Source organism: Emys orbicularis, chromosome 2 (assembly GCF_028017835.1).
Source record: "Emys orbicularis isolate rEmyOrb1 chromosome 2, rEmyOrb1.hap1, whole genome shotgun sequence".
Lineage (NCBI taxonomy): Eukaryota > Metazoa > Chordata > Testudines > Emydidae > Emys > Emys orbicularis.
In genome coordinates this window covers 299365082-299382651 of record NC_088684.1, presented here as the reverse complement: position 1 = coordinate 299382651, position 17570 = coordinate 299365082, and the positions used below count along the sequence as shown (strand labels likewise).

At 63.8% G+C, this 17570-nt stretch overlaps 1 protein-coding gene across 2 annotated transcripts in view; it reads right to left on the bottom strand.

Annotated features, from left to right (window-relative positions):
- NOS3 (nitric oxide synthase 3) overlaps positions 1 to 15255 on the bottom strand; it is a 63974-nt gene extending 48719 nt beyond the window's left edge. The window contains exons 1-2 of one of the 2 annotated variants that reach the window (XM_065399596.1): positions 15143 to 15255; positions 14008 to 14110 (exon numbers count right to left, since the gene is read on the bottom strand). In XM_065399596.1, the coding sequence (XP_065255668.1) occupies positions 14008 to 14110; positions 15143 to 15255 (216 nt within the window). Of the gene's footprint in view, positions 1 to 14007; positions 14111 to 14830; positions 14860 to 15142 lie in introns of those variants that run through there. The other variant, XM_065399597.1, reaches the window with a different exon arrangement.
- Between the last annotated feature and the right edge of the window lie 2315 nt (positions 15256 to 17570).

The following is a 17570-nucleotide window of genomic DNA, read 5'->3' as shown; positions in this document are numbered from 1 at the left end:
GCGCTTCCTGCAGTAAGTGACTGGGGAGAAGTAAAACGAAGGGGGATTGACGGGGACCAGGCGTGCTGAGGAGTCAGAGAGAGACGGTTATCACCCCTGGGAGTGTGTGACCAGCGAGAAGGACTTTTGCAGTAACAGGGTCCCCGGGGGATCGCAGCGAGTGGTCCCAGGGGCGGAGGAGTCTGCAGCTCGACCCTGGCAGAGAGGTGGTGACCTCGAGAAGGGCTGGCACACTAGGGGTCTCCCTGGAAACTGTGGGGAGCGGTGAGCACACAGGCCTGTGAGTGGCCAGCAGGAAGATGTATGCCAAGCGGCTTAAGAGCGACCTGGTGGAGCTGTGCAAGCAGAGGGGGGTGCGCATTGGGAGGCTCACCAAAGAACAGCTCATTGCCCAGCTGGAAAAGGGAGATTGCGCGAATAAACTGATCCCTGTCTCTGAGGGAAGCAGCCTGGCAGATGCAGCGCAGGCCCCAGTGTCTGTCCCATCTGGGAGTGGTCAGCCGGCTGCTGAGGGCTTCCTGAGACCCCTCCTTCCTATGCCTAGGGGAAGGGTGGGGAGGAGCCCAGCAAATACCGAGGGCGCAGTGACCCCCCCGGCCAGCAGGGGATCCTCCCGGCGACGCTCGGCATCCATGGAGCGGAATGGGCTGGAATGGGAGATAGAGCTAAACTGAGAGAGCTGGAGGATCGTGAACACCAGAGACAGCATGAAGAGAAACTGAGGCAACATGAACGGGAGGAGAATGAGAGACAGAGGCATCATGAACTGGAGCTGGCGAGGCTGAAGGGCCGCGAGCCCCCGGCTGCGGTGAGTGAGGGGGGACCAGGACTGCACGAAGCTTTGATAAGTGCATCCTGGCCCCACGTAAGGAGGGGGAGGACATGGATGACTTCCTGGATGCCTTTGAGACGGCCTGCGAGCTGCACCAGGTTGATCCTGCAGACAAACTCCGGGCTCTCACCCCCTTACTGGACCCCAAAGCCTTGGCCTTGTACCGCCAACTAGAAGAGGCGGAAAAAGGGGACTATGAACTATTCAAAAAGGCCCTGCTACGTGAGTTTGGGCTGACTTCTGAGATGTACCGGAAAGGTTCCGGAGTCAGGATAAAACCCCGGAGATCTCATATCTGCAACTAGCCGTCCGCATGGAAGGATACGCCAGCAAGTGGGCTGCTGGGGCCCAGACAAAGGAGGACCTGGTTAAACTGCTGGTACAGGAGCAACTGTATGAGCGGTGCCCATCCGACCTGAGGCTGTGGTTGGTGGACAAAAAGCCAGAGAACCCGCGACATGCAGGCCGGCTGGCCGATGAGTTTGTAAAGAGCCGGTCAGGGGCTGGCAGGGAGGAGTCCCAAAGGAACAGTCCCACCACAACGCAGAGCGAGAGTCACCATGGGCCATCCCAGCGGGAAAATACGGAGAAACCCCACCAAAGGGGAAGATCCAGCGTCAGGTCCATCCAACCCACTCGAGGGGACCCCTGGGACGTGGTCTGCTATCACTGTGACCAAAGAGGTCACATACGGGCCCAGTGCCCCAGGCTCAGGGACAGACTGAGCAGACCAAACCCACAGAGGGTTGACTGGGTAGAGACCCAGCCGGGCGAGAGGCAGCACTCCCAGGGAAGGGGGGCTGGCAGAGTACCACCTGCTAAGGAGGGAGGAGAGCTCCAGGCCTGCTCCTCTGCGGGGCGGGATGCTCCAGACTCAGGGTTTTTGGTTTATACGGTGGGCGCGGGGCGGTCCCTCCGGAAAGAGTACCTCGTTCCCCTGGAGGTGGATGGGAGGAAGGTCGATGGATACTGGGATACGGGCGCAGAGGTGACGCTGGCCCGGCCCGAGGTGGTGGCCGCAGATCAGGTGGTGCCCAACACCTACCTGACCCTGACGGGGGTGGGCGGGACACCAGTCAAAGTGCCCGTGGCGAGGGTACACCTGAAGTGGGGGGCCAAGGAGGGCCCCAAGGACGTGGGGGTACACCCGTATTTGCCCACTGAGGTGTTGATGGGGGGGGACCTGGAGGACTGGTCAAGCAACCCCCAGAATGCACTGGTTGTGACCCGCAGTCAGAGCCGGCGAGGGGCACTGCGCCCTGGCCTTGGGGAGGGTGCCTTGCCCGAGGCGCAGGACCCTAACCTGGTGGGGAGGGAACGCCCAGGGACACGGCTCAGGGAGGCTGCGGCTTCAGACCCAGCCGGCAAGAGAGAGCAGGTGGCCATCCCTGTCCCAGCTGCTGAGTTCCAGGCCGAGGTGCAGAAAGATCCCTCCTTACGGAAGATAAGGGACCTGGCCGACCTCGGTGCGGTACAGGCCATGGGGAGAGGTGGCCGGAAAAGGTTCCTGTGGGAGAAGGGGTTCCTGTACCGAGAATGGGCTCCCCCAGGGAAAATGGAGTCAGGGGGGTTCAGGAGGCAGCTGGTGGTACCCCAGAAGTATCGCCGCCAGCTGCTGTACCGGGCCCACGACAGCCCCCTCTCAGGGCACCAGGGAACCTGGCGTACCCAGCAGAGGCTGCTACGGAGCTTTTACTGGCCTGGGGTCTTTGTTACTGTCCGGCAGTACTGCCGATCCTGTGACCCCTGTCAGAGGGGGAGGAAGGCCCGGGACAAGGGGAAAACGGCTTTAGGACCCTTGCCCAGCATAGAGGAGCCTTTCCGGAGGGTGGCCAAGGTTAAAAGGGGGGCTCTGAACCAAGAGAGCCCGAAGCACAGACCTCCAGACTGGAGCGCTGGGAGAAGACCGCAGCCCAGTTGGAACCCCAGGGGTATTGGGGTGGGAAAAGGGCACAGGCCGCATAACCCTTCACACATGCGAACTGCAAATGCCCTCGAGCACCCCCGACCTAAGGGGGGGAGTGAAACTGGAGGGGCCTGGTGTAATTCTCACCCAGGAATGGGAGGGATGCTGGGGCATCCATGGGAACGGGGGTAGGTTCGAACTTCCCCGGGTCACTGGCTAAAGTGACCCCGCTCAGTTCGGTCTCGAAGGGGGGAGATGTGACGAACTGGGACTGTTCTTACTGTGGTCTGTGAGTGCTGACAGGGGAGTGTGGCTGGGATGGTCTCCATTGGGGGATGGGAGAATGACCGAAGGGAAATACCTGAGCCTGTAACATGAGAACCCAGGAGGGGGCTGGGGCGAGGTGACACCTTTGCCCGGGAAACTGAACAAAGGCTGTGGGAGGGGTCGCTGAAGGCAGAGTCTGGGAAGCTGGCTGGTGAGGTGGCTGGAGGCAGGGAGGGCTCTGACCTCTGGAGGGGGGCTGGGATGCCCGAGGACCCCAAGATGGACCTAACTGAGGGGTATCCTGTTGTCTGTGCCTGCACGACCTGTCTCGGACTGTATTCCCGTCGTCTAAATAAACCTTCTGCTTTACTGGCTGGCTGAGAGTCATGGTGAATCGCAGGAAGCCGGGGGTGCAGGGCCCTGAGTCCCCCCTTACTCCGTGACACCCGGGCAAAGGTGTCACCTCGCCCCAGCCCCCTCCTGGGTTCTCATGTTACAGGCTCAGGTATCTTCAGTCAGTCTCCCATCCCCCAATGCAGACCATCCCAGCCACACTCCCCTGTCAGCACTCACAGACCACAGTAAGAACAGTCCCAGTTCGTCACATCTCCCCCCTTCGAGACCGAACTGAGCGGGGTCACTTCAGCCAGTGACCCGGGGAAGTTCGAACCTACCCCCGTTCCCATGGATGCCCCCGCATCCCTCCCATTCCTTGGTGAGAATTACACCAGGCCCCTCCAGTTTCACACCCCCACTTAGGTCGGGATTGCTCGAGGGCATTCGCAGTTCGCATGTGGGAAGGGTTATGCGGCCTGTGCCCTTTTCCCACCCCAATACCCCTGGGGTTCCAACTGGGCTGGGGTCTTCTCCCAGCGCTCCAGTCTGGAGGTCTGTGCTTCGGGCTCTCTTGGTTCAGAGCCCCCCTTTTAACCTTGGCCACCCTCCGGAAAGGCTCCTCTATGCTGGGCAAGAGTCCTAAAGCCGTTTTCCCCTTGTCCCGGGCCTTCCTCCCCCTCTGACAGGGGTCACAGGACCGGCAGTACTGCCGGACAGTAACAAAGACCCCAGGCCAGTAAAAGCTCCGTAGCAGCCTCTGCTGGGTACGCCAGGTTTCCTGGTGCCCTGAGAGGGGGGTTTCATGGGCCCGGTACAGCAGCTGGCGGCGATACTTCTGGGGTACCACCAGCTGCCTCCTGATCCCCCCTGACTCCATTTTCCCTGGGGGAGCCCATTCTCGGTACAGGAACCCCTTCTCCCACAGGAACCTTTTCCGGCCACCTCTCCCCATGGTCTGTACCGCACCAAGGTCGGCCAGGTCCCTTATCTTCCGCAAGGAGGGATCTTTCTGCACCTCGGCCTGGAACTCAGCAGCTGGGACAGGGATGGCCACCTGTTCTCTCTCGCCGGCTGGGTCTGAAGCCGCAGCCTCCCTGAGCCGTGTCCCTGGGTGTTCCCTCCCCACCAGGTTAGGGTCCTGCGCCTCAGGCAAGGCCCCCTCCCCAAGGCCAGGGCGCAGTGCCCCTCGCCGGCTCTGACTGCGGGTCACAACCAGTGCATTCTGGGGGTTGCTTGGCCAGTCCTCCAGGTCCCCCCCCATCAACACCTCAGTGGGCAAATACGGGTGTACCCCCACGTCCTTGGGGCCCTCCTTGGGCCCCCACTTCAGGCGTACCCTCGCCACAGGTACCTTGAATGGGGTCCCACCCACCCCCGTCAGAGTCAGGAAAGTGTTGGGCACCATCCGATCTGAGGCCACCACCTCGGGCCGGACCAGCGTCACCTCTGCGCCCGTATCCCAGTATCCATCGACTTTCCTCCCATCCACTTCCAGGGGAACGAGGTACTCTTTCCGGAGGGACCGCCCCGCGCCCACCGTATAAACCAAAAACCCTGAGTCTGGAGCATCCCGCCCCGCAGAGGAGCAGGCCTGGGGCTCTCCTCCCTCCTTAGCAGGTGGTACTCTGCCAGCCCCCCTTCCCTGGGAGTGCTGCCTCTCGCCCGGCTGGGTCTCTACCCAGTCAACCCTCTGTGGGTTTGGTCTGCTCAGTCTGTCCCTGAGCCTGGGGCACTGGGCCCGTATGTGACCTCTTTGGTCACAGTGATAGCAGACCATGTCCCAGGGGTCCCCTCGAGTGGGCTGGATGGACCTGACGCTGGATCTTCCCCTTTGGTGGGGTTTCTCCGTATTTCCCCGCTGGGATGGCCCATGGTGACTCTCGCTCTGCGTTGTGGTGGGACTGTTCCTTTGGGACTCCTCCCGGCCAGCCCCTGACCGGCTCTTCACAAACTCATCGGCCAGCCGGCCTGCATGTCGCGGGTTCTCTGGTTCTTTGTCCCTCAACCACAGCCTCAGGTCGGATGGGCACCGCTCATACAGTTGCTCCAGTACCAGCAGTTTAACCAGGTCCTCCTTTGTCTGGGCCCCAGCAGCCCACTTGCTGGCGTATCCTTCCATGCGGACGGCTAGTTGCAGGTATGAGATCTCAGGGGTTTTATCCTGACTCCGGAACCTTTCCCGGTACATCTCAGAAGTCAGCCCAAACTCACGTAGCAGGGCCTTTTTGAATAGTTCATAGTCCCTTTTTTCCGCCTCTTCCAGTTGGCGGTACAAGGCCACGGCTTTGGGGTCCAGTAAGGGGGTGAGAACCCGGAGTCTGTCTGCAGGATCAACCTGGTGCAGCTCGCAGGCCGTCTCAAAGGCATCCAGGAAGTCATCCATGTCCTCCCCCTCCTTGCGTGGGGCCAGGATGCACTTATCAAAGCTCCGTGCAGTCTTGGGTCCCCCCTCACTCACCGCAGCCGGGGGCTCGCGGCCCTTCAGCCTCGCCAGCTCCAGTTCATGATGCCTCTGTCTCTCATTCTCCTCCCGTTCATGTTGCCTCAGTTTCTCTTCATGCTGTCTCTGGTGTTCACGATCCTCCAGCTCTCTCAGTTTTAGCTCTATCTCCCATTCCAGCCCATTCCGCTCCATGGATGCCGAGCGTCGCCGGGAGGATCCCCTGCTGGCCGGGGGGGTCACTGCGCCCTCGGTATTTGCTGGGCTCCTCCCCACCCTTCCCCTAGGCATAGGAAGGAGGGGTCTCAGGAAGCCCTCAGCAGCCGGCTGACCACTCCCAGATGGGACAGACACTGGGGCCTGCGCTGCATCTGCCAGGCTGCTTCCCTCAGAGACAGGGATCAGTTCATTCGCGCGATCTCCCTCCTCCAGCTGGGCAATGAGCTGTTCTTTGGTGAGCCTCCCAATGCGCACCCCCCTCTGCTTGCACAGCTCCACCAGGTCGCTCTTAAGCCGCTTGGCATCCATCTTCCTGCTGGCCACTCACAGGCCTGGGTGCTCACCGCTCCCCACAGTCTCCAGGGAGACCCCTAGTGTGCCAGCCCTTCTCGAGGTCACCACCTCTCTGCCAGGGTCGAGCTGCAGACTCCTCCGCCCCGGGACCACTCGCTGCGATCCCCCGGGGGACCCTGTTACTGCAAAAGTCCTTCTCGCTGGTCACACACTCCCAGGGGTGATAACCGTCTCTCTCTGACTCCTCAGCACGCCTGGTCCCCGTCAATCCCCCTTCGTTTTACTTCTCCCCAGTCACTTACTGCAGGAAGCGCCGTCCACGGGGTGCAGTAGATCCCGCCGCTGCCACCAGTTGTCACGGAGTAAGGGGGACTCAGGGCCCTGCACCCCCGGCTTCCTGCGATTCACCATGACTCTCAGCCAGCCAGTAAAGCAGAAGGTTTATTTAGACGACGGGGATACAGTCCGAGACAGGTCTTGCAGGCACAGACAACAGGATACCCCTCAGTTAGGTCCATCTTGGGGTCCTCGGGCACCCCAGCCCCCTCCAGAGGTCAGAGCCCTCCCTGCCTCCAGCCACCTCACCAGCCAGCTTCCCAGACTCTGCCTTCAGCGACCCCTCCCACAGCCTTTGTTCAGTTTCCCGGGCAAAGGTGTCACCTCGCCCCAGCCCCCTCCTGGGTTCTCATGTTACAGGCTCAGGTATCTTCAGTCAGTCTCCCATCCCCCAATGCAGACCATCCCAGCCACACTCCCCTGTCAGCACTCACAGACCACAGTAAGAACAGTCCCAGTTCGTCACAGGGTTCGCCTCCCCGAATGGGGGGTGCACATGCCGCCCAGGCAGAGAGGCGCCCAGCCAGACGGAGGAGGTGGAGACAGGGGACTATGAACTGTTCACAAAGGCTCCAGGCCCCGGAGGCTCATGGGAAACGGTTTTGGGGGTGCAGAAGACCCCGGTGTGACTACATAGAAGCCGGCAGCCTGCTGGGCGGATCTCTCTGCAGATGGGGTGCGGGGTTTGTACAGTGAGATCTGGCCCCACGGCTAGCGGACAGGAGCCCGAGGAGGCCGGCTGGCAGAGCAGTCTGGGGACAGTAGGTCCGGGGATGAGGAGAGACCCATTGGGACTGGCCTAAGCATGGGTGCTGGGAAAGGGACCAGTGGGGCGCCCCAGAAGTGGGGGAGGGGCTGACGCAGCCAGACCCCCGCAGGCCCATGGAGAGCTGAGCTGGGAGGTTGGTGAGAACCGACGCAGAAGTGGGTGCCAGGTCGGAGGGTTGATGAACCAGGGGCCCTAGGAAGAGTTAACCTGGTGAGTGCCCAGGACAGAGGGGCCCAGTCACACGCTGGCCAGCCCAGGCCACGGCGTGTGAGGGATCTTGGGGGGAAAGCAGCCGGCAGCCAGCTCCTCGGGGCACAGGGGTGACAGACGGGCCCCCACTCCAGCCCCAGGGCCCAGGGCCCAGGGCCGGTTGGACTCTCCTGGGCTCAGGCCCCGGGCAGTGGCATGGGGTGGTCAATGGGGAGACAGGCCTGGGGTGGGGAGATTCGGGGGCAGAGAGACCCCTTGCCACCCCCCGGCTGGGGCAGCCCCACCCGATGCTGAAGGGCTGTGACCTGAGTGAAGGGCCCAGACGTGGAGCACTTTGCCCTGCCCCCAGCTCAGACCCCTGGCAGCCCGGGGGTGGGGGCTGGTAGTTGGGGGTCGCCAGGACACCGGCTGGGACTGACTGAGTCACTTTGAGCCCAAGCTCAGCCCAGGGTTGGCCCCGCGCCAGCCAGGGGCTCCGCCTGGGGGTGTCCCTGCAAACGCTCGGGAGGGCAGGGGGAGCTGTGCCAACGTCCCTGCTCGGGGGGGCCTAGCCCAGGGGGAGCAGAGGAAGGGGCCCCCCAGCGCCCCACGCAGACTATCACATGGGCTCAGGCTGTGCCCGAGGCAGCCGGCGCCCGGCCTGCCCTCCCGGGGAGCAGGGGCAGAGCCCCCCGCCGAGCGTGGGCAGACCCGGGCAGGGCTTGGCCTGTCCCGGGGTGAGAGAGGCCCCGGGGTGGGGGGGTCACTGCTGGGCAGTCACTGCTGGGCACAGAGACCCCGGTCAGGGTGGCCACTGGCCAGGGCTGCGGAGGGTTCCGAATCCCAGCTCTCGAGGGCGGGGGGCAGAGAGACTCTGCCCTGAGGCGAGGGGAACAGGTGAACCCACAGGCCTGGGGGCCTGGCAGACGCACAGCCTGGGGTGGGACACGGCTCCAGCGGGGCCCCGGCCTCCCCAGCCCCTGGGGCACCAGAGCCCGGAGCTAGGGCTGGGTCAAGGACCCATGTCCTGGGGTCACTCCCTACCCCAGGCTTGGGCTCAGGACAGCCCAGGGGGTGGCCGGGATGGTGACCCACGGAGGGAGGCGGCTCACTACCCCCCTCACAGCCTGGCAGGTAAGGGGGACGGGCTATGGCAGGACCCCAGCCCAGTGTCAAACCCAAAGGTTTTGGGGTGACAACGGGCTGGGGGGGGCGGAGGAAAACTCCTCCTGCACCCCCTGCTGGTGCCATCGATCTGCCCAGAGCTCAGGGAGCACGTGACCCTGCTCTGAGCCGTGTGTGAGAACCGAGGCTGAGTGACTAGCACCGGTGCCGGGAGAACCCTGGACGTGCCGGCTAGGACAGTGCCCAGGGGACGGGAACGATGCTGCGGCCTGGGGGGTAACACTGGGGGGGGGTCGAACTTCCCCAGGTCACTGGTTAAAATGACCCTGCTCAGTCCTGCCTCGCCGGGGGAAGAGATGTGATGCAGTGGGAATATTTTTCTGAGTCCTGTTTGTGCCTCGGTTTCCCCATACGCTCCCTTGTTGCCTGGGGGGGAAGGGAGGGGCCTGTCTGCTCCCAGGGCCGGCAGAGACACAGGCGCAGGTTTCCCTGGCTGGGCCTAGTCCCCATCTCAGTGAGACAACGGCAAATCCAATTGCCCGGACATGGACACCCGGCAACCCAGAGGGCTGAACACTCAGCCAAACATATGTCAGCATCTAACCCCGGGCTTCCTGCTGAACTGACATCTGGGTCCTTCCCCACTTACCCCACAGCAAGTCCTCTTGGCCTGCCTCTCCTCCAAGTCCAGTTCCTGTTCTCACTGCTCCGAGCGGTCACCTAGACTCCGCTCCTACAGCTCCAGCTCCTTCACTCTCAGCACCAGTTCCCATCTCTTCACATCCACTGGGGGGAACCCAGGTGGGAAGTGCCCCTCCTGGCTGGGGAACTGGGTCCCGGACCCCCTGCTGCTCCCCAGCTCTCCAGGCAGCCCGGGAGCCTGCTGGGATCTGGAACTTGCTCCTCGGACCGGTCACTCTCTACCAGCCGGGCAATCAGCTGCCCTGAGGTGACCCTCCCCACGCTCAGCCCTCTCCCCCTGCACAGATGTACCAGGTCCCTTGTAGGGAGCTGGTTCTAGGCCCTTTCCTTGCTGGTTCCTTCAATCCCCTCGTTTTATCGCTGGCAGATAGGAAAAGATTCCGGGGTGTGCGCAAGACCCCAGGCGTCCCCGACAAGGAGATCACCACCCTGCTGGAAGAATACCCCTGCCTGTGGGGAAAGAGTGCGGGGCCACTACCGCAGAGGGCGTGGATCATCTGCCGGGATTGGAGCAGCTGTTTAACGTCTGCCCCCCAGACTTTAAGATGTGGTTAGTGGACCAGGTGCGCTGGCAAACGTGCTTATAAACAGCAGATCTGGGGTGGGGGGAGACCCAAGTCGGGGACTCAGAAGGGGAGTCACCCAGAGACCTCTCGGAGGTGGGACTCTAGGAAGCCTAATGTGGGGAGCCCATGAATGCTGGAGCAGGCAGCCCCTCCATGGGACCCGAGGGGTGGAGGGATGTAATTATTTGTGGGCAAAAGGCACTAGGTGGTGCAGTGCCCAAAGATAAAGGAGATCTTGGCCAGAGAGAGCCCACAATACCGGCTCTCAGCTGTTTGTCTGTCCCTCAGCTCTGTCCCTTTGGAGAAAGTGGTCACCCAGGCAGGTCCTGGGGCAGAGCTGGCCAGGGAGGAGTGGCAGACGGGCTTCCACCCCAAGCCCAGCAGATAGGTCTGCTTGTACCCCCTGGACTCAGCCCCTCTGATCCCCCGTGGGAGCGGCAGGAGGGGACCAGCTGGGAGATATTCATGGGGTGGAGACATTCTGGGACTGAGAACGCGGTGTGGTAGATGCTGAGGGACTGAGGGGGAAAGCTCCCAGATACACAGCCATTCGCCCTGTCCCCGCTCCGATCCCTAGGCAGACACGGGGGGGTGGGAGGGTGGAAGGGGGGCTGGTAGCTGGGGACTTGGGACAGGCTCCAGTAACGGCAAAAGAGCTGACCCCAGAGACTGGAAGGCAGAGAGGGCTGGAGCTAGTGAACAGCTGAATGGCCCAGCCGGTGGGGAGGAGGGAATTTCCCCTGTGAAGTCCAGGTTACCTGCCTGTCTGTAGCCAGATCCCTGGGTGGACCCAGACCCAGTAGTGCTCAATGCATGCCTAGCCCTGGGGGGGAGGGGTGGTCAGGCCCCCGGTTAAGGTCCTGTAGCGAAGATACATCTGAAATGGGGGGCCCAGAGAGGTTGGGGTGCACGATCTGCGGAGGTGCAGATGGGGGATGGATTGGAGACCTGGCCAGACAGAGCCCTGAACCTTGGATGTGGCTGAAGGGAGGGGGGTGGTGCTTGGCCTGGCACCGGCAATGCGTGGAACCTCCAATGGGGAGAGGCGATTACCAGGAACCGTGCTTAACAGGGCTGGGAACGAGGCTTTGCCCTGAGGTGGGGAAACTGAGGCACAGCCAACGAGGGCTGGGCCCAAACCCAGCAGCTGAGCTCCAGACCGAGCAGCAGAAGAATCCCTCCTTGAAGAAGCTGAGGGCCCTTGTGGGCCCCAGTGTTGCAAGACCCTGGGGAAGAACTGCAGGGAAAGATCCCTGTAAGCAAAGGGATCTGGTACCAGGAAAACTGAACCTTGTGGGATCAGGGGGCAGCTGGTGGTTCCCCAGAAGTACCATGTCCCTCCCTGTAAACATCAGGGGGGCCAGTGGTGTATGGAAGGGAAGTGAATGGGAATTGGGAGGTGGAGTACGTCCCGGGGAAAGCTCACTGAGCCCACGGGCTTGGCCAGGAAGAACCGAGCCAGGGCCCAAGGGAAGCAGAGGGGCTGGCACGACAGCGTGCTGGCTCCTCTGGCACCGGGGACAGGGGAGGGGTCTCGGCTCCGTGCGAAGGGCGCCTGGGATGGGCCCTGTGAAATCATGAACCAGCAGAAGGAGGTGAGTCATGTCCTGGCGCAGCCCACTCGGGCGCATGTCCCATGTGGACACAAGAAGCCACACGTTGACAGGGAGCAGTGGGTGCTGGTTGTGTGTGGGCACGGGGAGGAGAAGGCGGGGGGGGGGTCCCCAGTGGGTCTCTTCCCTGAGACAGGAGCCAGCCTCCCGCTGGAATCAAGCCCCCTCTGCCCAGCCAACCCCTGCCCGCAGCTGCCCCCAGCCAGCCTGGGCTCACTAGTCTAGCTGTCCACGGGGAAGGGGAGATAAAACACCCCCCCCACACCAGGTGTTCCCCATTCCCAGTCACCGGGAAACAGCCCAGGCCCGGGCGAGAGAGGTCAGAGACATGCTGGCTCTAGGGGAGGTCCAGCCACCCACCAGCCCTGGGCCTTTCCCGTGGGGCTGGTCCCCAAGGCCGGGTCCATCAGACTGTGTGTGGACTCTCGGAAGCGCAATGCCGTCACCGTGTCCGATGCCTGCCCCATGCCTCGGCCTGACAAGATCCTAAACAAGTGACCTCACTCCAGGGACCTCACCAAAGGCTACTGGCCGGTACCTTGGCACCCAGATGCTGGGTTGGAATCTGCTCCCATCACCCCATGGGGCTTTTGGGGTTCCTGGTCCTGCCTGTCAGCCTCAAGGGGGCACCTGCCACCTCCCAGCGCCTGGGGGATCAGTTCCTGAGGGGGGTGGAGGGGTGTGCCCGGGAGAGTGTCTTCAGGCCAGCCAGGGAGAACCGTGTCCCCCGGTGAGGAGGAGCTGGGACACCAGGATGGTGGATGACTATAGAGACTGGAAGGGGAAGGTGGGGATGGCAGAGGCCTGGGCCACAAGGCGGGAAGCATCCGTCTAAAGCCAGAGCCAGCCAAGGTGAGGGGGATCAGAGAGTGGCCCATTTCTCAAAGCAAGAAGCAGGCCCAGGTCTCTCATGGATGGCAGGTCTGTGTGAGAAGGGCGAGCCGGTCGGGGAAGTCTGGACCAGGGCCGGGCGCTCTGTGCACCGAAGGAGGCTCTAACCCAGGGGTAGACCCAGACTTGGAGAAGCTCAGACGCAGGGCTGGGCTGAACCAACTGACAGGGGCTAATGCCCAGCCCTACGATGGGGTCTGATCCCCCAGGGTTATGAGATGGACGTGATCCATGTTGATAAAAGTTCAAACGTTCTAGCCAACGCTTTGTCCCGGAGTGGGGGCCCTGAACTTCCCCAGGCACCGGCTGGAGTGACCCCACTCAGTTCAGACTGGAGGGGGGATGAAGTGGGGGATTTTCTTAGTGTTTTGCATGAATACGGTGTGTGCCTCAGTTTCCCTGTGTGCTGCGTGTGTAACGAAGGGGTGGGGGTGGGCGTGGGGCTTGTTGGTGTGACCTCGCCCAGCAGTCGGGACCCCGGACAACAGCCGGGAGATGGGGGACCTAGCAACCAGCTTGGCAATCAGTCGGTTCTGGCCAGTGGGAGGACAATGGGCTGCGGAGAGAGGACCCAGTGACCTGACCAGCCGGTTCCAGCCAGAGGGGGGCGGAGAGGAGAGGAGGCCCAGGTGACCCTGTTTCCCTGGAGGGAAGACAATGGACAGAGGCGGGGCCTGGGGCCGGGGATCTCAGATGCCCAGCTGGGAGCAGGGGGGCTCGGGGCTGGAGAGGGGGAGCAGGCAGAGCCCATCTGGATGCAGAGAGACTGGGATGTGCTGGGCTGAGGGAGGCCAGGCCTGAGGCCCGGAGAGTTTCCTGTGCTGTGTTCAACTCTCAATAAACCCTCCTGTGTTACGCTGGCTGAGAGTCGCTCCGGTCTAGAGAACAGGGGGCATCGTCCCCTTCGGGGGGTGGGGAGATGTGGGGGGGCATCGCTGCCTCTGGGGGTGGGAGCACTGGGGGCCCACGGCAGAGCCAGGCTGCTGGAGGCTCAGAGGTGCAGGCCCAGGAGGCCAAGGGGCTTAACCCCGAGAGAGAGCGGCCCCCCGAGAAGGGCTGTCGCCCTGACGGGGTTTCCCCCGGGGACCGTACGGAGCTGAGAGAGCCGAGTCCTGGGAGTCCGGGACAGGGCGGGCAGAGGACCCGCGAGGACATGGCGTGTCAGCCGCTCCTGAGGGAGACGATTCCCGACTGTGCGCCCAGGGTCGGTGGAAGAGCTGGAGCAGGACAATGGGGTCGGGAACGAGGGGCCAGGCCCAGCGGGGCCCAGGCCAGGGGCAGCCTCCAGGCCAGCCGCCCGTCTCAGGAGCTGCAGGGGCTCTGGCTGGACGCACCCAGCTGAGCTCTGGTCAGGCCCCCGAGGTTTACAGCCCCCCGAGATGCAGGGAGCCAGAGGCTTGGACTCCCCCCAGCAGCCTGGCACCCAGCCAATTGGTGACAGCTCCTCAAGCCCACCTGCAGCCCCCTCCCACGGGCCTGGGTCCCATCCCCCACCCCACGTGCCCCACGGCGCCGCCCTCACCTGCGTGGCCTGGGCACTGAGCGTGTCGTAGGCGATGGTACCCACTTCCCAGTTCTTGATCCGTGAGTATCTTGGGGGCTCAATCGGGCGGACAGGCACAGAGCTGGGGGCAGTAGAGGGGGGGCACAGTCAGCGAGGAGACCCTGTGTGAGAGCATCACCCCCAGCAGCTCCCCTCCTGCCCCCAGCAGCGCCCCTCCTGCCCCCCTCTTCCTACCCCCCCTCCTGGCCCCCAGCAGCGCCCCTCCTGCCCCCCCAGCAGCGCCCCTTGTGACCTGTAGTGGTGCCCCTCCTGCCCCCAGCAGCGCCCACCCTGCCTCCAGCAGCGCCCCTCCTCCCCTCCCCAGCAGCGCCCCTCCTGCCCCCCTCCTCCTGCCCCCCCCAGCAGCTCCCCTCCTGCCCCCCCCAGCAGCGCCCCTCCTGCCCCCCCAGCAGCGCCCCTTGTGACCTGTAGTGGTGCCCCTCCTGCCCCCAGCAGCGCCCACCCTGCCTCCAGCAGCGCCCCTCCTCCCCTCCCCAGCAGCGCCCCTCCTGCCCCCTCCTCCTGCCCCCCCCAGCAGCTCCCCTCCTGCCCCCCCCAGCAGCGCCCCTCCTGCCCCCCCCAGCAGCGCCCCTTGTGACCTGTAGTGGCGCCCCTCCTGCCCCCAGCAGCGCCCACCCTGCCTCCAGCAGCGCCCCTCCTCCCCTCCCCAGCAGCGCCCCTCCTGCCCCCCTCCTCCTGCCGCCCCAGCAGAGCCCCTCCTGCCCTTTAGCAGCGCTGCTCCTGCCCCCCCAGCAGCTCCCCTCCCTCTAGGGGGCCAGTGGGGGCGCTGTCGGGGGAGGGGGTCAGTGGGGGTGCTGTCGGGGAGGGACCCGGGGTCGCTGGAGGTTCTGTCTCTCAAACCCATCTCTCGGGGACCCTTTTCCGGTCTCCATCATGCAGCGTCTGGGCATCTCCCTGCCGTCGGGTGTCTGCTCCCCGGGGGTCAGGGGTCAGGGCTGGGCCGTCACCCCCGGCCCAGGGTCCTGTGGGGAGCATGTGGCAGAGCAGGAACTGGAGCCCAGCCCCCCTGACTGCCAGCCCAGTGCCAGGGCCTGGGCGAACGGGGCTGTGGGCAGGGCAGGGCAGCTCACCCCGGTGTCCCCTCAGCCCTTACCTGGCCTTGGCGCAGCAGGCGCCGTCCTCGGGCACGGAGCCCCGTTGCCGGGAGCAGAGGCTGAGGGCACAGGTGCGGGCGGGCTCGTGCAGCACTCCCTGCAGGTTCCCCATTGCGCCTCGACTGAGCTCCGGGTCAACTGAGCTCCGGGCCGGGACCGGCAACAGTCACTTCCTCTGCAGGGGATGAACCGGGGACCTTTGAGTCACTCCCATGCCTCTGCCCGGCACACAATGGGGAGGGGTGGGCATGGAGCCAGGACTCCTGGGTTCTAGCCCTGCCCTGGGGGCAGTGGGGGCTAGTGGTTAGAGCAGGAGGGTGTGGGGCATGGAGCCAGGACTCCTGGGTTCTAGCCCAGCCCTGGGAGCAGGGGGCTAGTGGTAAGAGTGGGGGTGGGGCAGCAGTCAGGACTCCTGGGTTCTCTCCCAGCTCTACACCTGATTTCTCATCTGTGCAGCAGATTAGCTGGTCCCTGGAGCAGGGCGCGTATCAGCGCCCGCCCTGCACTGCTCAGCGAGGCCGGGACACGCGGGCTGGGCTTCCTCCCCTCCTGCAGCCCTGCTGGCATTGGCAGCTGATTTGGAGCCAGGTCGTCCCCCTGGGGCTGAGGTGTCAGGAAAGCCCAGGGCCCCGCAGCCAGCGTGGGCCGGCTGAACGCTGCACGCACGCCCCAGGAAGGGACCAAGCCAGCAGCAGCCACACACCCTGTGTCCAGCCCCGAGCCCCCCTCAGCGCAGGGCAGTGCCGGCCCACGTCTGCAGATCCCACACCCCCCGTGTCCAGCCCCGAACCCCGGCAGCGCCAGCCCGTGTCTGCAGACCCCACACCCCCCTGTGTCCAGCCCCGAGCCCCCCTCAGCGCAGGGCAGTGCCGGCCCACGTCTGCAGATCCCACCCCCCCCGTGTCCAGCCCCGAACCCCGGCAGCGCCAGCCCGTGTCTGCAGACCCCCCCCCCCCCGTGTCCAGCCCTGAGCCCCCCCCCCAGCGCAAGGCAGTGCCGGCCCGTGTCTGCAGACCCCCCCCCCGTGTCCAGCCCCGAGCCCCCACAGCGCAGGGCAGTGCCGGCCCACGTCTGCAGATCCCACCCCCCCCGTGTCCAGCCCCGAACCCCGGCAGCGCCAGCCCGTGTCTGCAGACCCCACACCCCCCCGTGTCCAGCCCCGAACCCCCCCAGCGCAAGGCAGTGCCGGCCCGTGTCTGCAGGCCCCCCTCCCCACCCCCCGTGTCCAGCCCCGAGCCCCCCCAGTGCAGGGCACTGCCAGCTCATGTCTGTACACCCCACACACACCCTGCGCCCAGCTCCAAGCCCCTGGTCCCAGCACAGGGCAGCGCCAGCCCGTGTCTGCAGGCCCCACACAGCCCAAACCTGGGGCTGGGGCGACTGGCTTGAATCCCCAGGGGCTGCCTGGTGGCTGTAGGGCCTGGCCCTGGAGCCCGGAGGGGCTGCCTGAGACTGGTGGGGGGTTCCCAGCCACATGGTTGCTGCCCGGCTGCCCCTTCCACAGAGCCCTGCTGGGCTCTGCCAGGCACGAGTCTTAGAATCACAGAATATCAGGGTTGGAAGGGACCTCAGGAGGTCATCTAGTCCAACCCCCTGCTCAAAGCAGGACCAATCCTCAATTGTCCAATCCCCATTGTCTTCTCTCCAGGAAAACATGGTCGCCTGGGCCTCCTCTCCTCTCTTCTGTCCTGTGGCCCCTCTGGCTGGAACCGGCTGGTCAGGTCACTGGGGTCCTCTCTCCACAGCCCATTGTCCTCCCACTGGCCAGAACCGGCTGTGACTCCCGAGCTGGGCCTCCCGGTCGTCAGGTCACCAGTCGCTGGGGTATCTGTCCTCCAGGCCATTGGCTGGGGTCCCAAGTCCCCTCTCCGGTCCTCTGTAACAACAAACTCCCTCTCCCCTCACCTCGTTAAACCAGTAACACCCAGGGAAACTGAGTCCCACCCGCTCTGCATGCAAACCATTGGAAAAACAAGGAAAAAACAAGAAAATCCCCCACTTCGTCACAGACACATTCTCCTTTAGCAGACACACAGCTCGGGATCTCATTTCCCTTGTCCCAGCACACAGGGCTGTACACAGACAACTGCTTGGAGACTGAGGTAGCTCCCTCCATAGGCAAGTCAATACCCCTGACAGACACAGGCCCATTCCCTTCACTGTCACAATTCTCCACACAGATAACAGGTAAGGTTTAGGTATCAGAGGGGTAGCCGTGTTAGTCTGAATCTGTAAAAAGCAACAGAGGGTCCTGTGGCACCTTTAAGACTAACAGAAGTATTGGAGCATAAGCTTTCGTGGGTGAATGCCCACTTCATCAGACGCAAGGTAAGGTCTAGGGACACCCATCTTCCACTATCCTTGCCTTCCCAAACTGCTGACTAGACAAACCATCAGCTCACCAGGCTGCCTAGGCCCATCCAAACT